Below are 20,804 nucleotides of genomic sequence, written 5' to 3'. Positions count from 1 at the left end.
ATTGGTTTATAAAGAACCTGTTTGTTTCAACACGTTGAAAAATATTTGGTTTCTGTCAGAAAGCAAAAAAAAAAAAAAAAAAAAAAACATACATTATATACACACAAGAAATATGACATCAATGTATTGAAACTTGGAAAGAGCTCAGGCACATGGAAGAGAAGAATAAAAATGAATGAACAAACGAGGTTATTCATTATAGATAAGAGAAAAAAAACGAGACACTGAAAAGCAATTTAACTAAAAAAGGCAAATAAATGAAAAAAAAAATAACTAGTTTATTCATAAAATTTGTCAAAACGTATCATGACTTTTAAAAAATTATGCACTTATTCAGACTGTTAAATTAAAATGTCTGTTTTTTCATCAGATTTTTATATTTGATTGCTGAATTGGGAATTCATAATGTACGTGCAAAATATCAAATCCATTTTGGTGGAAATTATTCCTCCCTGAATACATAAATCCCACTTAATGAAATGAGTTTTTCATTTTTTGTAGCTTCCCCAAATGTATGTTTTCTAATTCTGACATTTTAGTTAAATGCAACAAATATTTATTTTTGATTAAACTAAACCTGAAAACAAACTAAAATAGAAGCATCTACATTTCATACATCTGTATTAAAAACAGGTAGTACTGCAAATGTGGTTCTGAAGGTCCAAACTCATCTGAAGATGCACATCCTGTCCACCAGATGGCAGCAGTAACTTTTCAGGAGCCAGTGACAAGCCGGTTCTGCCTCCAAACCACCAGAGCAGCCCAACAGAACCAGTGATGGTATCCAGGCATTTAAATGTCCCATGAGTCAAATTGGACCATCACAGCCGGTCACATGACCAACCAGAATCACCACCACTTTGAAACAAACTTTATTTATCATCTGGTGCAGAACAACATAAAGACATGGAGAACTGGTTTCTCTGTTTTCACTTCTTCTTCCTGAACCTGTGGAACAAAACAGAACCTTTTAACTGGGTCGAACAGAACTATCACCAAAGCCCAAACATGAGGCTTACCTTGAGCCACCTGACCGCTTCCTGTCCAAGCCGAGACGCTTCCTGTCTGCAAAGGATGGCCTGAAGGAGGAAGAGGTCAGAAAAAACAGACGATAACCAATTAACAGATAACCATCAGATAACCAGCAGATTAGCAGCAGATGACCAGTAGATAACCAGTAGATGACTAGTAGATAACTAGCAGATGACCAGTAGATGACCAGTAGATAACCAGTAGATGACTAGTAGATAACTAGCAGATGACCAGTAGATAACCAGTAGATAACCAGCAGATGACCAGTAGATAACCAGTAGATAACCAGTAGATGACTAGTAGATAACTAGCAGATGACCAGTAGATAACCAGTAGATAACCAGTAGATAACCAGTAGATAACCAGCAGATGACCAGTAGATAACCAGTAGATAACCAGTAGATGACTAGTAGATAACTAGCAGATGACCAGCAGATGACCAGTAGATAACCAGTAGATAACCAGCAGATGACCAGTAGATAACCAGTAGATAACCAGTAGATGACTAGTAGATAACTAGCAGATGACCAGTAGATGACCAGTAGATAACCAGTAGATAACCAGTAGATAACCAGTAGATAACCAGCAGATGACCAGTAGATAACCAGTAGATAACCAGTAGATGACTAGTAGATAACTAGCAGATGACCAGCAGATGACCAGTAGATAACCAGTAGATAACCAGCAGATGACCAGTAGATAACCAGTAGATAACCAGTAGATGACTAGTAGATAACTAGCAGATGACCAGTAGATGACCAGTAGATAACCAGTAGATAACCAGTAGATAACCAGCAGATGACCAGTAGATAACCAGTAGATAACCAGTAGATGACTAGTAGATAACTAGCAGATGACCAGCAGATGACCAGTAGATAACCAGTAGATAACCAGTAGATGACTAGTAGATAACTAGCAGATGACCAGTAGATAACCAGTAGATGACCAGTAGATAACCAGTAGATGACCAGTAGATGACCAGTAGATAACCAGTAGATAACCAGTAGATGACTAGTAGATAACTAGCAGATAACCAGTAGATGACCAGTAGATAACCAGTAGATGACCAGCAGATGACCAGTAGATAACCAGTAGATAACCAGTAGATAACCAGCAGATGACCAGTAGATAACCAGTAGATAACCAGTAGATGACTAGTAGATAACTAGCAGATGACCAGCAGATGACCAGTAGATAACCAGTAGATAACCAGTAGATGACTAGTAGATAACTAGCAGATGACCAGTAGATAACCAGTAGATGACCAGTAGATAACCAGTAGATGACCAGTAGATAACCAGTAGATAACCAGTAGATGACTAGTAGATAACTAGCAGATAACCAGTAGATAACCAGCAGATAACCAGTAGATAACCAGTAGATAACCAGTAGATGACTAGTAGATAACTAGCAGATGACCAGTAGATAACCAGTAGATAACCAGTAGATGACTAGTAGATAACCAGTAGATAACCAGTAGATAACCAGTAGATGACTAGTAGATAACTAGCAGATGACCAGTAGATAACCAGTAGATGACCAGTAGATAACCAGTAGATAACTAGTAGATAACCAGTAGATAACCAGTAGATAACTAGCAGATAACCAGTAGATAACCAGCAGATGACCAGTAGATAACCAGCAGATAACCAGTAGATAACCAGTAGATAACCAGCAGATAACCAGTAGATAACCAGCAGATAACCAGTAGATAACCAGTAGATGACTAGTAGATGACCAGTAGATGACCAGTAGATAACCAGTAGATAACCAGTAGATAACCAGCAGATAACCAGTAGATAACCAGTAGATGACTAGTAGATGACCAGTAGATAACCAGTAGATAACCAGTAGATGACCAGTAGATAACCAGTAGATAACCAGTAGATAACCAGTAGATGACTAGTAGATAACTAGCAGATGACCAGTAGATGACCAGTAGATAACCAGTAGATGACCAGCAGATGACCAGTAGATAACCAGTAGATAACCAGCAGATGACCAGTAGATAACCAGTAGATAACCAGTAGATGACTAGTAGATAACTAGCAGATGACCAGCAGATGACCAGTAGATAACCAGTAGATAACCAGTAGATGACTAGTAGATAACTAGCAGATGACCAGTAGATAACCAGTAGATAACCAGTAGATGACTAGTAGATAACTAGCAGATGACCAGTAGATAACCAGTAGATGACCAGTAGATAACCAGTAGATGACCAGTAGATGACCAGTAGATAACCAGTAGATAACCAGTAGATGACTAGTAGATAACTAGCAGATGACCAGTAGATAACCAGTAGATAACCAGCAGATAACCAGTAGATAACCAGTAGATGACTAGTAGATGACTAGTAGATAACTAGCAGATGACCAGTAGATAACCAGTAGATAACCAGCAGATAACCAGTAGATAACCAGTAGATGACTAGTAGATGACCAGTAGATAACCAGTAGATGACCAGTAGATAACCAGTAGATGACTAGTAGATAACCAGCAGATAACCAGTAGATAACCAGCAGATAACCAGTAGATGACTAGTAGATAACTAGCAGATGACCAGTAGATAACCAGTAGATAACCAGCAGATAACCAGTAGATAACCAGTAGATGACTAGTAGATGACCAGTAGATAACCAGTAGATGACCAGTAGATAACCGGTAGATGACTAGTAGATAACTAGCAGATAACCAGTAGATAACAAGCAGATAACCAGTAGATGACTAGTAGATAACTAGCAGATGACCAGTAGATAACCAGTAGATAACCAGCAGATAACCAGTAGATAACCAGTAGATGACTAGTAGATGACCAGTAGATAACCAGTAGATGACCAGTAGATAACCAGTAGATGACTAGTAGATAACCAGCAGATAACCAGTAGATAACCAGTAGATGACCAGTAGATAACCAGTAGATAACTAGTAGATGACCAGTAGATGACCAGTAGATAACCAGTAGATAACCGGTAGATGACTAGTAACTAGCAGATAACCAGTAGATAACCAGCAGATAACCAGTAGATGACTAGTAGATAACTAGCAGATGACCAGTAGATAACCAGTAGATAACCAGCAGATAACCAGTAGATAACCAGTAGATGACTAGTAGATGACCAGTAGATGACCAGTAGATAACCAGTAGATAACCAGTAGATGACTAGTAGATGACCAGTAGATAACCAGTAGATGACCAGTAGATAACCAGTAGATAACCAGTAGATGACTAGTAGATAACCAGCAGATAACCAGTAGATAACCAGTAGATGACTAGTAGATGACCAGTAGATGACCAGTAGATAACCAGCAGATAACCAGTAGATAACCGGTAGATGACTAGTAGATAACCAGTAGATAACTAGCAGATAACCAGTAGATAACCAGCAGATAACCAGCAGATAACCAGTAGATAACTAGCAGATAACCAGCAGATAACCAGTCTCACCCGGCTCTGTAGTTTTTCAGGGACTTCCTGCTGGTGTTGGTCAACTCTTCATCAAACACCGACTTCCTGCCTTTAGCTGCTCCTTTCTGATTGGTTGCTGCAGACAGAAGCAGGTCATTCTGCATCAGTTGGGTTCATGGTTCTGGAGGTTCTGGTCAGGTCTCCATGTATTGTGTTTCTGACCTTTCAGTGGCGGCTCGTCTTCAGGCATGGCTCTGGCTTTCTTCGGCCGTCTATCCCGCTTGGCGGCTCGCTCAGCGAACATCTGAGCTTTCAGAATCTCAAACTGAGCGCGCTCCTCAGACTGGGACAAAGAGGACACACTGAGCACGCTCAGACGATCAGATTGATCTCCGATCAATCAGTGATTGATTTTACCGTCAGCTGTTTCTTCTTCCCGTCCCTCAGGAACTTCTCTCTCTTCTTCTTTCCTCTCAGAGCCAAATCAAACTCCTGGAGAGCCTTCGACACTGAAGGGACAGAAAAAGACCCGAGACACAGAACTGTGCATCATGCAGAGTACTACACATGATGGTACTGTTAATACTACAATTAATACTACACAGTACTACACATGATGGTACTTTTAATACTACAATTAATACTACACATGATGGTACTGTTAATACTACAATTAATACTACACATGATGGTACTGTTAATACTACAATTAATACTACACATGATGGTACTGTTAATACTACAATTAATACTACACATGATGGTACTTTTAATACTACAATTAATACTACACATGATGGTACTGTTAATACTACAATTAATACTACACATGATGGTACTGTTAATACTACAATTAATACTACACATGATGGTACTTTTAATACTACAATTAATACTACACATGATGGTACTGTTAATACTACAATTAATACTACACATGATGGTACTGTTAATACTACAATTAATACTACACATGATGGTACTGTTAATACTACAATTAATACTACACATGATGGTACTTTTAATACTACAATTAATACTACACAGTACTACACATGATGGTACTGTTAATACTACAATTAATACTACACATGATGGTACTGTTAATACTACAATTAATACTACACATGATGGTACTGTTAATACTACAATTAATACTACACATGATGGTACTGTTAATACTACAATTTATACTACACAGTACTACACATGATGGTACTTTTAATACTACAATTAATACTACACAGTACTACACATGATGGTACTTTTAATACTACAATTAATACTACACAGTACTACACATGATGGTACTGTTAATACTACAATTAATACTACACAGTACTACACATGATGGTACTGTTAATACTACAATTAATACTACACATGATGGTACTGTTAATACTACAATTAATACTACACATGATGGTACTGTTAATACTACAATTAATACTACACATGATGGTACTTTTAATACTACAATTAATACTACACAGTACTACACATGATGGTACTGTTAATACTACAATTAATACTACACATGATGGTACTGTTAATACTACAATTAATACTACACATGATGGTACTGTTAATACTACAATTAATACTACACATGATGGTACTGTTAATACTACAATTAATACTACACAGTACTACACATGATGGTACTTTTAATACTACAATTAATACTACACAGTACTACACATGATGGTACTGTTAATACTACAATTAATACTACACAGTACTACACCTGATGGTACTTTTAATACTACAATTAATACTACACATGATGGTACTGTTAATACTACAATTAATACTACACAGTACTACACATGATGGTACTTTTAATACTACAATTAATACTACACAGTACTACACATGATGGTACTTTTAATACTACAATTAATACTACACAGTACTACACATGATGGTACTGTTAATACTACAATTAATACTACACAGTACTACACATGATGGTACTGTTAATACTACAATTAATACTACACATGATGGTACTGTTAATACTACAATTAATACTACACATGATGGTACTGTTAATACTACAATTAATACTACACATGATGGTACTGTTAATACTACAATTAATACTACACAGTACTACACATGATGGTACTTTTAATACTACAATTAATACTACACAGTACTACACATGATGGTACTGTTAATACTACAATTAATACTACACAGTACTACACCTGATGGTACTTTTAATACTACAATTAATACTACACATGATGGTACTGTTAATACTACAATTAATACTACACAGTACTACACCTGATGGTACTTTTAATACTACAATTAATACTACACATGATGGTACTGTTAATACTACGATACTACACATGATGGTACTGTTAATACTACAATTTATACTACACAGTACTACACAGTACTACACATGATGGTACTTTTAATACTACAATTAATACTACACAGTACTACACATGATGGTACTGTTAATACTACAATTAATACTACACAGTACTACACATGATGGTACTTTTAATACTACAATTAATACTACACATGATGGTACTGTTAATACTACAATTAATACTACACATGATGGTACTGTTAATACTACAATTAATACTACACAGTACTACACATGATGGTACTGTTAATACTACAATTTATACTACACAGTACTACACAGTACTACACATGATGGTACTTTTAATACTACAATTAATACTACACAGTACTACACCTGATGGTACTTTTAATACTACAATTAATACTACACAGTACTACACATGATGGTACTTTTAATACTACAATTAATACTACACAGTACTACACCTGATGGTACTTTTAATACTACAATTAATACTACACAGTACTACACCTGATGGTACTTTTAATACTACAATTAATACTACACAGTACTACACATGATGGTACTTTTAATACTACAATTAATACTACACAGTACTACACATGATGGTACTTTTAATACTACAATTAATACTACACAGTACTACACATGATGGTACTTTTAATACTACAATTAATACTACACAGTACTACACCTGATGGTACTTTTAATACTACAATTAATACTACACATGATGGTACTGTTAATACTACAATTAATACTACACATGATGGTACTGTTAATACTACAATTAATAGTACACATGATGGTACTGTTAATACTACAATTAATACTACACAGTACTACACATGATGGTACTTTTAATACTACAATTAATACTACACAGTACTACACATGATGGTACTGTTAATACTACAATTAATACTACACAGTACTACACCTGATGGTACTTTTAATACTACAATTAATACTACACATGATGGTACTGTTAATACTACAATTAATACTACACAGTACTACACCTGATGGTACTTTTAATACTACAATTAATACTACACATGATGGTACTTTTAATACTACAATTAATACTACACATGATGGTACTGTTAATACTACAATACTACACATGATGGTACTGTTAATACTACAATTTATACTACACAGTACTACACAGTACTACACATGATGGTACATTTAATACTACAATTAATACTACACAGTACTACACATGATGGTACTGTTAATACTACAATTAATACTACACAGTACTACACCTGATGGTACTTTTAATACTACAATTAATACTACACATGATGGTACTGTTAATACTACAATTAATACTACACATGATGGTACTGTTAATACTACAATTAATACTACACAGTACTACACATGATGGTACTGTTAATACTACAATTTATACTACACAGTACTACACAGTACTACACATGATGGTACTTTTAATACTACAATTAATACTACACAGTACTACACCTGATGGTACTTTTAATACTACAATTAATACTACACAGTACTACACATGATGGTACTTTTAATACTACAATTAATACTACACAGTACTACACCTGATGGTACTTTTAATACTACAATTAATACTACACAGTACTACACATGATGGTACTTTTAATACTACAATTAATACTACACAGTACTACACATGATGGTACTTTTAATACTACAATTAATACTACACAGTACTACACCTGATGGTACTTTTAATACTACAATTAATACTACACAGTACTACACCTGATGGTACTTTTAATACTACAATTAATACTACACTTAATACTACAGAGTACTACATTCCTGCACTCACTGCGGCTCTGCTTGCGTTCCTGCTGTGTCTGAAACCAAACCCTCTGAGAGTCGCTGGAGGAGGCGGAGCCTTCTAGACGCTTCTGAGCCACACTCAGCTACACACACGCACACACACACACACACACACACACACACACAAATGACATCAGCACGTCACTGAGACGACAGGCTGATGTTAGTTTAAAGCTGCAACAGGTAACATTGCTCCTCTTCCTTTCTCTCTGCTACAGCTTGCAGCTAGCTCCCTACAACTAACAGCTAACTCCCTACAGCTAGCTACGGAAAAACGGTTTTCTGTTCCGATAAGTTATTTCTACACGATTAGCACATTGAGTAGCGCATACACGAAGGTGATTGTCAGTGCTGAGTCCTGGTGTTTAAGCGACATTTTTGGTGCATTTTTTCTGACGGTGAAATATGGAAATAACAGATTCTTTGCGAAAGTTTCATGTTGCAACTATACAGATTCATGTTAATAATTAATGGCTGTGCAGCGTCACACTCGGCCTGTAGGTGTCACTGTGCGTTTGTTGAGGCCTACGGTGGGCGGGGTCAGCACCTCCAGATAAACATGGAGGCTGTTTGAAGGCCTGTCACAGTAACTCGTTTTGCTGGATGATAAATAATTGCGATAAACGATAATATTGCTGTTTTGACTCTATTTCCCAGTAATGACAAATATAATAGAATGACAATGATAATTAGTAGAAAGAGAAAAATGATAAATGACGCAACGGAAACAATTCAGTTTATCTTAATTTCAGGTTCTGATCCGGCCCGTCCAGCCCTACCTTTGCCTCAGAAGCAGCCATCTCTCTCTCCTCTCTCTCCAGCTTCATCACCGCTTCAACATCTTTCTCCAGTTTGCTGATCAGATCTCTGAACTTCAGGACCACCTCTGGAGGGGAAATAAACCGGGTTTCAGTCTGGTTCTGACCCGGCTCGGCCGGGGAACCGGACCACCCCCGGTGCTCACCTGTGGGCAGGACGCGGGCCTTCACGCTGTTCTTGGCCGACTTCACCACCTCCTTCAGCATCTTCCTCTCCGACTCTCCGACCAGAGACACGGAGCGGCCGGAGCGGCCGGCGCGCGCTGTGCGGCCGACCCGGTGGACGTAGTGCTTGGTGGTGGACGGCATGGTGAAGTTGATCACCTGGACAGCAGGCGGGAGCAGGTTCAGGATGCCGACCCGGTTCTGTTCCGGGTCCGGTCACACAACGAGCTGAAGCAGAACTCTCACCGTTTTCACGCCGTCGATGTCCAAACCTCGGGCCGCGACGTCGGTCGCCACCAAGATGTCGATTTGATCGTCTTTGAACCTCCTGCAGAACCGAGACGGACCAGAACATTCTGGATTTTTTTGGTTGACCAGCGTTTTGCAGCTTCCGTTTATTTGGACTTTTAGTTCAAGTCGACGACAGAGAATTAGGGCATTAATATTAGGAGAATGAAGTAATTAGTTTAGAAGAACTCATGAAAGCAGAAAGTCGAGCATCTGGTGAACTTATGTTAATCCATCAAATTATTTTCAGCAGGTTTTTCTCGAGATTTATCAGCTTCAAAAAAGAACAACGTGTCAGATTTTAATGACTCGAAGCTTTTCTTATTAAAACAGATTTTATTATTTTAAAATGTTCTGGTAAAATTGTGTTTTCATGCTGCTAATAACTATATTCTCGTGATTAAATGAAACTGCTAAAGTTCTCATTTCTTGATAGTTGATTCAAATCAGAAATCGTATCTGGAACGAACCGACCTGAAGACGTCGTTTCTAAGCCGAATGGTGCAGCCGTAATCTGGACTCGTCAGAACCCAGCAGAACCCACCTGAGGTTCTCCAGCCTCTGGTTCTGGCTCAGTTCTCCATGCAGCTCCCCGACCTTCAGGCCCAGCAGGCCCAGCAGGATGTGCAGCCGGTGGGCCTGCTTCCGGGTCTGGGTGAACACCATCACGTGGTCCTGGAAGGTCCGGGTCACCAGCGCTGGGAGCAGAACGTCCGGAGAGTCAGGGTCCGGCCCGGAGGACAACAGAACCTCGGCGGAACCCGGCTCGGCCCGTCCTACCTGCCACCACAGCCTCCCGGTCCCCTTCCCGGTGCGGTCGGATCCGAACGAACTCTTGCCGGAGGAACGGCGCCACGTCCGTGTTGCTGTTCACAAAGATCCTGATTGGCTGCTTCAGCGACACCGCCGCCAGGTCCTTTACCTGCAGGCAGAGAACCGGGTCACATGACCGGCGGTACCGGGTCGGTGGTACCGGGTCATGTGACCTGCGGTACCGGGTCGGTGGTACCGGGTCATGTGACCCATTGACATTCACGGCGTCTTGCTGGTTGTTCTTCTAATGAAACTGTAAACTAAATGAATGTTGGGATCTTTTCTGCCTGATTTTCCCACAGCAAAGGGAAAATCAGGCAGAAAAGCCGTAAACTTTTCAGTCGATCCTTTTTCTGTCGGCTGCGTTACGCGCAGACTTTGTTTCCATAGCAACTGCCAATAACACCACAGGATTCAATATTGAAAAACATGCAAACATTTTCCACACAGAAAAAAGAACATTCAGTGTGTTATAGTTTTATGTTTTCAGGCTTGAGGTTTACTGTATGATTATTAACAATCGATTAGCCACTGCTGCTATCAGCTAATCTACCAGAGCACCAGATTCACAATCGTTAGCTTTTTAATTAGCTGCTAATCCATCTAGTGATCTGCCAACTGGCTAGTGTTCATCAGCTTGGAAGTTAATGTGAAAGGTTTCTTTAAACTGAACTGAAACACCAAATTCCACAGCATTGTCAAAGTCAAGCTAGCCTGACTAGCTCACTTCCTTCTCCCTCACTATTTTGTTTCATTAAAACTTTTCCTGATTTGTCGTCTAGTTGTTGTAGTTGTCAACAAGCTGCAAAGCGCCCGACGACTGGACATCACGTGTCTGCCGTGTGTCACATGTTGCTATGGTAACACCGCTGCCCTGTGGCGTACCTCTTCGCTCATGGTGGCTGAGAACAGCATGGTCTGCCGGTTGTAGGAGCACAGCCTGATGATCTCCTTCATCTGCTCCTCAAAGTACTCGTCCAGCATCCTGTCAGAAGCACACGGAACCGGGCCGTTAGCGGCCAGGCTAGTGGCTAGGCTAGCAGCCAGGCTAGGGGCAAGGCTAGTGGCCAGGCTAGTGGCTACGCTAACGGCTAGGCTAGCGGCTAGTGGCCAGGCTAACGGCTAGGCTAGCGGCTAGGCTAGCGGCCAGGCAAGCGGCTAGGCTAGTGGCTAGGCTAGCGGCCAGGCTAGCAGCCAGGCTAGCGGCTAGGCTAGCGGCCAGGCTAGCGGCTAGGCTAGCAGCCAGGCTAGAGGCTAGGCTAGTGGCCAGGCTAGCGGCTAGGCTAGTGGCCAGGCTAGCGGCTAGGCTAGCGGCCAGGCTAACGGCTAGGCTAGCGGCTAGGCTAGCGGCCGGGCTGGTGGCCAGGCTAGCAGCCAGGCTAGCGGCTAGGCTAGCAGCAAGGCTAGTGGCTAGGCTAGTGGCCAGGCTAGCGGCTAGGCTAGCGGCCAGGCTAGCGGCTAGGCTAGCAGCCAGGCTAGAGGCTAGGCTAGTGGCCAGGCTAGCGGCTAGGCTAGTGGCCAGGCTAGCGGCTAGGCTAGCAGCCAGGCTAGCGGCTAGGCTAGCAGCCAGGCTAGCGGCTAGGCTAGCGGCTAGGCTAGGGGCCAGGCTAGCGGCTAGGCTAGCAGCCAGGCTAGGGGCAAGGCTAGCGGCCAGGCTAGTGGCTACGCTAACGGCTAGGCTAGCGGCTAGTGGCCAGGCTAACGGCTAGGCTAGCGGCTAGGCTAGCGGCCAGGCAAGCGGCTAGGCTAGTGGCTAGGCTAGCGGCCAGGCTAGCAGCCAGGCTAGCGGCTAGGCTAGCGGCCAGGCTAGCGGCTAGGCTAGCAGCCAGGCTAGAGGCTAGGCTAGTGGCCAGGCTAGCGGCTAGGCTAGTGGCCAGGCTAGCGGCTAGGCTAGCGGCCAGGCTAACGGCTAGGCTAGCGGCTAGGCTAGCGGCCGGGCTGGTGGCCAGGCTAGCAGCCAGGCTAGCGGCTAGGCTAGCAGCAAGGCTAGTGGCTAGGCTAGTGGCCAGGCTAGCGGCTAGGCTAGCGGCCAGGCTAGCGGCTAGGCTAGCAGCCAGGCTAGAGGCTAGGCTAGTGGCCAGGCTAGCGGCTAGGCTAGTGGCCAGGCTAGCGGCTAGGCTAGCAGCCAGGCTAGCGGCTAGGCTAGCAGCCAGGCTAGCGGCTAGGCTAGCGGCTAGGCTAGGGGCCAGGCTAGCGGCTAGGCTAGCAGCCAGGCTAGTGGTAAGGATAGCGGCTAGGCTAGCAGCCAGGCTAACGGCTAGGCTAGCGGCCAGGCTAGTGGCCTGGCTAGTGACCAGGCTAACGGCTAGGCTAGCGGCCAGGCTAGCGGCCAGGCTAACAGCTAGGCTAGCGGCCAGGCTAGCGGCCTGGCTAGCGGCCAGGCTAACGGCTAGGCTAGCGGCTAGGCTAGCGGCTAGGCTAGCGGCCAGGCTAACGGCTAGACTAGCGGCTAGGCTAGCGGCCAGGCTAGTGGCCAGGCTAACGGCTAGGCTAGGGGCCAGGTTAGCGGCTAGGCTAGTGGCTAGGCTAGCGGCCAGGCTAGCAGCCAGGCTAGTGGCTAGGCTAGCGGCCAGGCTAGCGGCTAGGCTAACGGCTAGGCTAGCGGCCAGGTTAGTGGCTAGGCTAGGGGCCAGGCTAGCGGCCAGGCTAGCGGCCGGGCTGGTGGCCAGGCTAGCAGCCAGGCTAGCGGCTAGGCTAACGGCTAGGCTAGCGGCCAGGCTAGTGGCCTGGCTAGTGTCCAGGCTAACGGCTAGGCTAGCGGCCAGGCTAGCGGCTAGGCTAACGGCTAGGCTAGCGGCTAGGCTAGGGACCAGGCTAGCAGCCAGGCTAGTGGCCAGGCTAGCGGCTAGGCTAGCGGCCAGGCTAGCGGCCAGGCTAACGGCTAGGCTAGCGGCCAGGCTAGTGGCTAGGCTAGGGGCCAGGCTAGCGGCCAGGCTAGCGGCCGGGGTGGTGGCCAGGCTAGCGGCCAGGCTAGTGGCTAGGCTAGGGGCCAGGCTAGCGGCTAGGCTAGCGGCCGGGCTGGTGGCCAGGCTAGTGGCTAGGCTAGGGGCCAGGCTAGCGGCTAGGCTAGCAGCCAGGCTAGTGGCTAGGCTAGTGGTTAGGCTAGCGGCTAGGCTAGCAGCCAGGCTAGCGGCCAGGCTAGCAGCCAGGCTAGCGGCCAGGCTAGTGGCCAGGCTAACGGCTAGGCTAGCGGCCAGGCTAGTGGCCAGGCTAGCGGCTAGGCTAGTAGCCAGGCTAGCGGCCAGGCTAGTGGCCTGGCTAGTGGCCAGGCTAACGGCTAGGCTAGCGGCCAGGCTAGTGGCCAGGCTAGCGGCTAGGCTAGTAGCCAGGCTAGCGGCCAGGCTAGCGGCTAGGCTAGTAGCCAGGCTAGCGGCCAGGCTAGCGGCTAGGCTAGTAGCCAGGCTAGCGGCCAGGCTAGTGGCCAGGCTAGCGGCTAGGCTAGTGGCCCGGTTCCGTCGGCCCATGGCGGCGCCCCCACCTGTCGGCCTCGTCCAGGATCAGGATCTCGATGTGGCTCAGCTCGAAGCTCGGCGTGTTGTGAAGGTGGTCGATCAGTCGGCCTGGTGTGGCGATCAGAACATCTGGACCCGCCCTCAGAGCCGCCTCCTGTGACTTCAGGTCCAAACCGCCTGCAGACGGCAACAGCGGCGGTCAGCCGGGACCAGAGGGCCTGAGCAACCTGAACCGGGTCGTTTCCATACCAACAGCCAGGCAGGTGGTGATGGAGGTGAACTGGGCCAGCTGGCGGGCCACCGAGTGGACCTGGATCCCCAGCTCTCTGGTCGGAACCAGAACCAGGACCCGGGTTACCTGGGACGTCCTGGGTTTGTAAACCAAGCGCTCCAACACCGGCAGCATGAAGGCGGCCGTCTTCCCTGAGGACAGAACCGGAAGAGAGTTTCACTGGTTCTGGTTCGGCTCCAGAGACCAGAACCATAGGCCGGGTCAAGGTTCAGTCAGAAAACCATCCATCCAACATCCATCAGTGTTTCATGTGTCCTGCTGGGGTGAACAGAACCAGAGAACAGAACCGGTCCCAGTACCGGTTCCGGTGGCAGCGCAGGCACACAGGTCTCTGCCCAGCAGCCCAACGGGAACGCAGGCCTTCTGGATCGGCGTCGGCTCCCTGAAGCCCAGAGCCGTGACGGCCTGCAGGAAGAGAACCACAGGGCAGGTGAGACCAGAACCAAAGCCGGATCCAGAACCAGATCCGGGTTCGTCGGGTCTCACCTTGAGGATGGGTCGGGACAGGTTCATCTCTTCGAACGTCAGCTGCTCATTGTACTGAGACGCGTCCTCCGAAAACGTCTCTGGAGCCTGAGCGCAGAGACAGACGTTACCATGGTAACACCTTCATCAGGACCGGCCTCTGCTCCTCTTCCTCACCTCCTCTGCGTCCTTCCTCTTCTCCCTCGCCGGCCTTTCTCCCTCAGAGTGTCTGACAGGAAACAGGAAGCAGGTTTGAAAAATCAAAGACCAACCAGAAGAAAATCTGATGAGTTCAGACCCAGTCAGAACCAGAACCTTCCAGAACCTTCCAGACGTACCTGATTTGGTCAGAACCTCTTCATCACTTGAGCCAAACTCCTCCTCTTCATCACCATCCTCTTCTTCGCCTGGCTCCTCCTCTTCCTCGTCCTCTTCCTCGTCCTTCACCTCTGAGGGACATTCAGTCGATTTCTCCTAAAGACAAAAGATGCAACTCACACAGGAAGTCGATAAACAGGAAGTAAATGAAAGCAGGAAGTAAATGAAAGCAGGAAGTAAATGAAAGCAGGAAGTAAATGAAAACAGGAAGTAAATGAAAGCAGGAAGTAAATGAAAACAGGAAGTAAATGAAAGCAGGAAGTAAATGAAAACAGGAAGTAAATGAAAACAGGAAATGACTCACCTCAGCTTTCCTCTTCTTCCTGACCTTCTCTATTTTCTGGTCCAAGGTCGTCACGGTTCTCTGTGAACACAGAACCGGGTCAGAACATTGTGTAAAGCAGCGGGTTCTGTTTGGTTCTGCTTGGTTCTGCTGGGTTCTACCTTCTTCTTGAGCTGTTTCAGGACGTCGCTCATGACCCAGTCGTCATCCAGACTCGGTCCATCTCTCTCTCCAAACTCGAAGTCACAGTTGAAGTCTGTTGACCTTTGACCTCCAAACTTCTTCTTCCGGTTCAAGACGATGGGCTCCTCCTGCAGAACATACAGATCTGGACCTGTCGGTTCTGATCCACTGTTTCTGTTCATCATCAGAACCTTTGGATCCAGACTCTGGGATTAAATGTGTTTTTAATCCAACTGAACTCATCAGAACCGGGATTACGGAGCGTTTCCATGGCAACTGCTGCCTCTCTGCTGCTCCTCCTGAACACATCGGAACCTCGAGGTCCAATTTTAACTGCACCAGAACCGAACCCTTCACACCTTGGATCAGGTTCGCGGTTCTGTTGGGCTTTGTTCCAGAACATTCAGCTGGCCGGATCCATTTCGTCAAAACCGGACAGATCCGAACCTCAGAGAGTCCAGTTGACCCAGCTGCGGTGCAACAATCAGTTTCATGTTTGGATCTGGACGGGCTTACCTCCGGTTCCGATTCAGTTGCCGGTTCGTCTGGACTCAGGTCCTCGTCCCGGATGGTTCCGATCAGACCCAGCTGCTCCAACATGGTCCTGAGCGTCTCTACCCGGTTCCGAGAGGCTCTACCCGGTTCCGAGAGGCTCTACCTGGTTCCGAGAGGCTCTACCTGGTTCCGAGAGGCTCTACCCGGTTCCGAGAGGTTCTACCCGGTTCCGAGAGGTTCTACCTGGTTCCGAGAGGCTCTACCTGGTTCCGAGAGGCTCTACCCGGTTCCGAGAGGCTCTACCCGGTTCCGAGAGGTTCTGCTGCTCTCAACACGCTTACACGTGTTTACGGAAGCCGGAAGTTGAAGCGTGTTTCCGGTTGGTGTCGCGATGCTTTGGCGCCCCCTGCCGCCGCGGGGCGGAGATGGTAGAACAAGAACCGGTCGGAACCGGGCCGGTTCGAGCTGCTTGGGCCCAGTAAAGAGTCAAAGTCATTTTCGTTTTGGGCCAAATCAAAACATCAGTAAATGTTTCAAATTAAATGATGTTACTTTTCAGTCCGTCCAGGATTTTGTGTGTTTTTATTTTTTGCAATAAAAAAAATCTGTTTGAATTATTTATTGCTGACAGTAAATGTGACTCTTTATTACTCGCTGTTTAGATCATGGATTATAATCTGACATCAATTAAGACTGAGGCAGCTGTTTAGTATAAGTAAGAAAGTTTTTGACAAATTTTGAGAAAAATCTACATAAACTCCAAATTGTTGGCACAAAGACGTGCAGCATTTTTTCATTTTGTCTGAATTTATACAGTAATCCAGACTGATTGATATAATTTGGCAATAAACAGATAAAAAATGCACTGATTTGATTGAAACCATAATATTTAAGTACACTTAGTGTTGAGTCTAGAATCGAGAGGGCCACATGAAAAGCTATGGAGGGCCGGATTTGGCCCACGGGCCTTCAGTTTGACACATGCGCTTTAGATGGTCCACAAAAATAACAAGATTAATTACATTTTACAAGCCAACAGGCAACAGTTACAATTTCACATGCTGAGGTGAGTTAAACGGACTAAAACGTTTCAACAATTCTTTATATGTCAATAAAAAACAGATTCCTGTCTGTAAACTGTAAAAATAATTTATCATAATAATTTATTTATTCTGACTACCAATCTATCCATTTTTCCCTAAAGAAATCTGACAGTAAAAAGCTAAACAGACGAACATAAAGCTGCAGTTTGTTACTTTTATAAAAACTTTTTTTACACAGTCGTTAAAAATGTCTCCATGTTGTGACAGTATAATATGAATCATGTATCTGTGAAAAGATTAGTCTCCTTCCTCAGTTACTGTTACCATCTGAAAAAATGTCAAAAGCAACCAATCAGCGCCAGGAGGCGGGACCTAGTGCTGTCAATCAGCTCATGTATGCGCTGATTGATGAAGGTGTTTGTCCACCTTCATCTTATCATCATCTGTTATATTGCAACAGAAAAACAAACAAACTCATTTATGGTTATTTTGTTGTTCATACAGAAATAATTTGTTTAACCAGAATCATAAAACATAAACTGCAGAATTTCACAGTTTAAATGTGATGCAGCGCCCAGTCAGTAGCAATAATCTCATTTCAATTTCATATTTTTATATGACTGTTTATATTTATAAAACATAATTAACATAAATTGAATATCATTCATCTGAGTGGATGAGAGAAACAAGAAGAGAATCAGGACAAGAAGCAAAATGTTGGTCTGATATTAGTTTAGAGAAAACTATATTTAGTGATGAAAATTATATTTAGCGATAATCTGCTGTTAAATGCAGCTTGTTTGATCGAGTCTAAAGCAGAACAGAGACCAGAACCGATCAGGAGAGACCAAATCCGATCAGGAGAGACCAGAACCGATCAGGAGAGACCAGAACCGATCAACAGAGACCAGAACCGATCAGGAGAGACCAGAACCGATCAACAGAGACCAGAACCGATCAGGAGAGACCAGATCCGATCAGGAGAGACCAGAACCGATCAACAGAGACCAGAACCGATCAGGAGAGACCAGAACCGATCAGGAGAGACCAGATCCGATCAACAGAGACCAGAACCGATCAGGAGAGACCAGAACCGATCAGGAGAGACCAGAACCGATCAACAGAGACCAGAACCGATCAGGAGAGACCAGAACCGATCAGGAGAGACCAGAACCGATCAACAGAGACCAGAACCGATCAGGAGAGACCAGAACCGATCAGGAGAGACCAGAACCGATCAACAGAGACCAGAACCGATCAGGAGAGACCAGATCCGATCAGGAGAGACCAGAACCGATCAACAGAGACCAGAACCGATCAGGAGAGACCAGAACCGATCAGGAGAGACCAGAACCGATCAACAGAGACCAGAACCGATCAGGAGAGACCAGATCCGATCAGGAGAGACCAGAACCGATCAACAGAGACCAGAACCGATCAGGAGAGACCAGAACCGATCAACAGAGACCAGAACCGATCAGGAGAGACCAGAACCGATCAACAGAGACCAGAACCCATCAGGAGAGACCAGAACCGATCAGGAGAGACCAGAACCGATCAGGAGAGACCAGAACCGATCAACAGAGACCAGAACCGATCAGGAGAGACCAGAACCGATCAGGAGAGACCAGAACCGATCAGGAGAGACCAGAACCGATCAACAGAGACCAGAACCGATCAGGAGAGACCAGAACCGATCAACAGAGACCAGAACCGATCAGGAGAGACCAGATCCGATCAGGAGAGACCAGAACCGATCAACAGAGACCAGAACCGATCAGGAGAGACCAGAACCGATAAGGAGAGACCAGAACCGGTCAACAGAGACCAGAACCGATCAGGAGAGACCAGAACCGATCAACAGAGACCAGAACCGATCAGGAGAGACCAGAACCGATCAACAGAGACCAGAACCCATCAGGAGAGACCAGAACCGATCAGGAGAGACCAGAACCGATCAGGAGAGACCAGAACCGATCAACAGAGACCAGAACCGATCAACAGAGACCAGAACCGATCAGGAGAGACCAGAACCGATCAGGAGAGACCAGAACCGATCAACAGAGACCAGAACCGATCAGGAGAGACCAGAACCGATCAACAGAGACCAGAACCGATCAGGAGAGACCAGATCCGATCAGGAGAGACCAGAACCGATCAACAGAGACCAGAACCGATCAGGAGAGACCAGAACCGATAAGGAGAGACCAGAACCGGTCAACAGAGACCAGAACCGATCAGGAGAGACCAGAACCGATCAACAGAGACCAGAACCGATCAGGAGAGACCAGAACCGATAAGGAGAGACCAGAACCGGTCAACAGAGACCAGAACCGATCAGGAGAGACCAGAACCGATCAACAGAGACCAGAACCGATCAGGAGAGACCAGAACCGATCAGGAGAGACCAGAACCGATCAACAGAGACCAGAACCGATCAACAGAGACCGGAACCGATCAGGAGAGACCAGAACCGATCAGGAGAGACCAGAACCGATCAACAGAGACCAGAACCGATCAGGAGAGACCAGAACCGATCAACAGAGACCAGAACCGATCAGGAGAGACCAGATCCGATCAGGAGAGACCAGAACCGATCAACAGAGACCAGAACCGATCAGGAGAGACCAGAACCGATCAGGAGAGACCAGAACCGATCAGGAGAGACCAGAACCGATCAGCAGAGACCAGAACCGATCAGGAGAGACCAGAACCGATCAGCAGAGACCAGAACCGATCAGCAGCCGTCTGGAAACAGTGTGGTAGTCAGAGACATGTATCCGTTTGGATTGACATTCTGACCTCAGGTGACAAAACCACATTTTCGCGTCACAAACTTAATCCAACCCCAGATGATGCTGCTGCATTTTATTACAACATTTTTATTGTTTTATTACAATATGTTCACTTGAATCCATTTTACCCACAATCAGTGATGTAGCTGAAAAATGGATATCAGAGCAACTTGCACATTTTCAGTTCTGGTTCTGACCCAAACATTCAACAGCAGAATGTGAGTTAGGCAGCCGCTGAGGGACCCCAAGGCACCAGGGGGCCCCCAAGAGCACCAAGCTAGCATGATAAAAAATAACATTAAATACAAACTAATTGCTTCTACACGTGGAAAAATGATTTCCATTATTTTCATAGTTGTTATATGAATATGGGTTAATCTCTGAAACAGATAAACTATTTACACATAAAATCTATTATCACACAAAATCGGTTCTGGTCTCTCCTGATCGGTTCTGGTCTCTGTTGACCGGTTCTGGTCTCTCCTGATCGGTTCTGGTCTCTGTTGACCGGTTCTGGTCTCTCCTGATCGGTTCTGGTCTCTGTTGATCGGTTCTGGTCTCTCCTGATCGGATCTGGTCTCTGTTGATCGGTTCTGGTCTCTCCTGATCGGTTCTGGTCTCTCCTGATCGGTTCTGGTCTCTCCTGATGGGTTCTGGTCTCTGTTGATCGGTTCTGGTCT

At 45.2% G+C, this 20,804-nt stretch overlaps 1 protein-coding gene across 1 annotated transcript; it reads right to left on the bottom strand.

Annotated features, from left to right (window-relative positions):
- Nucleotides 1–856: 856 nt before the first annotated feature.
- On the bottom strand, nt 857–16,695 carry LOC129355129 (probable ATP-dependent RNA helicase DDX27). Its single transcript, XM_055024683.1, is given in 22 exon segments — nt 857–948; nt 1,020–1,079; nt 4,481–4,577; nt 4,664–4,784; nt 4,859–4,950; nt 8,641–8,737; nt 9,434–9,540; nt 9,619–9,796; nt 9,884–9,965; nt 10,470–10,623; nt 10,706–10,847; nt 11,624–11,723; nt 14,217–14,367; nt 14,440–14,613; nt 14,782–14,887; nt 14,969–15,055; nt 15,125–15,127; nt 15,130–15,176; nt 15,286–15,421; nt 15,630–15,689; nt 15,770–15,919; nt 16,308–16,695. Coding segments are annotated over 22 exon segments (2,247 nt in total). The 5' UTR covers nt 16,392–16,695; the 3' UTR covers nt 857–929.
- Nucleotides 16,696–20,804: the final 4,109 nt, after the last annotated feature.

This window comes from Poeciliopsis prolifica, unplaced genomic scaffold (assembly GCF_027474105.1).
Source record: "Poeciliopsis prolifica strain line A6 unplaced genomic scaffold, Auburn_PproV2 SCAFFOLD125, whole genome shotgun sequence".
NCBI classification, from domain to species: Eukaryota; Metazoa; Chordata; class Actinopteri; order Cyprinodontiformes; family Poeciliidae; genus Poeciliopsis; species Poeciliopsis prolifica.
Note: the sequence above shows the minus strand (reverse complement) of the source record. Positions and strands in the feature narration are given on the sequence as shown.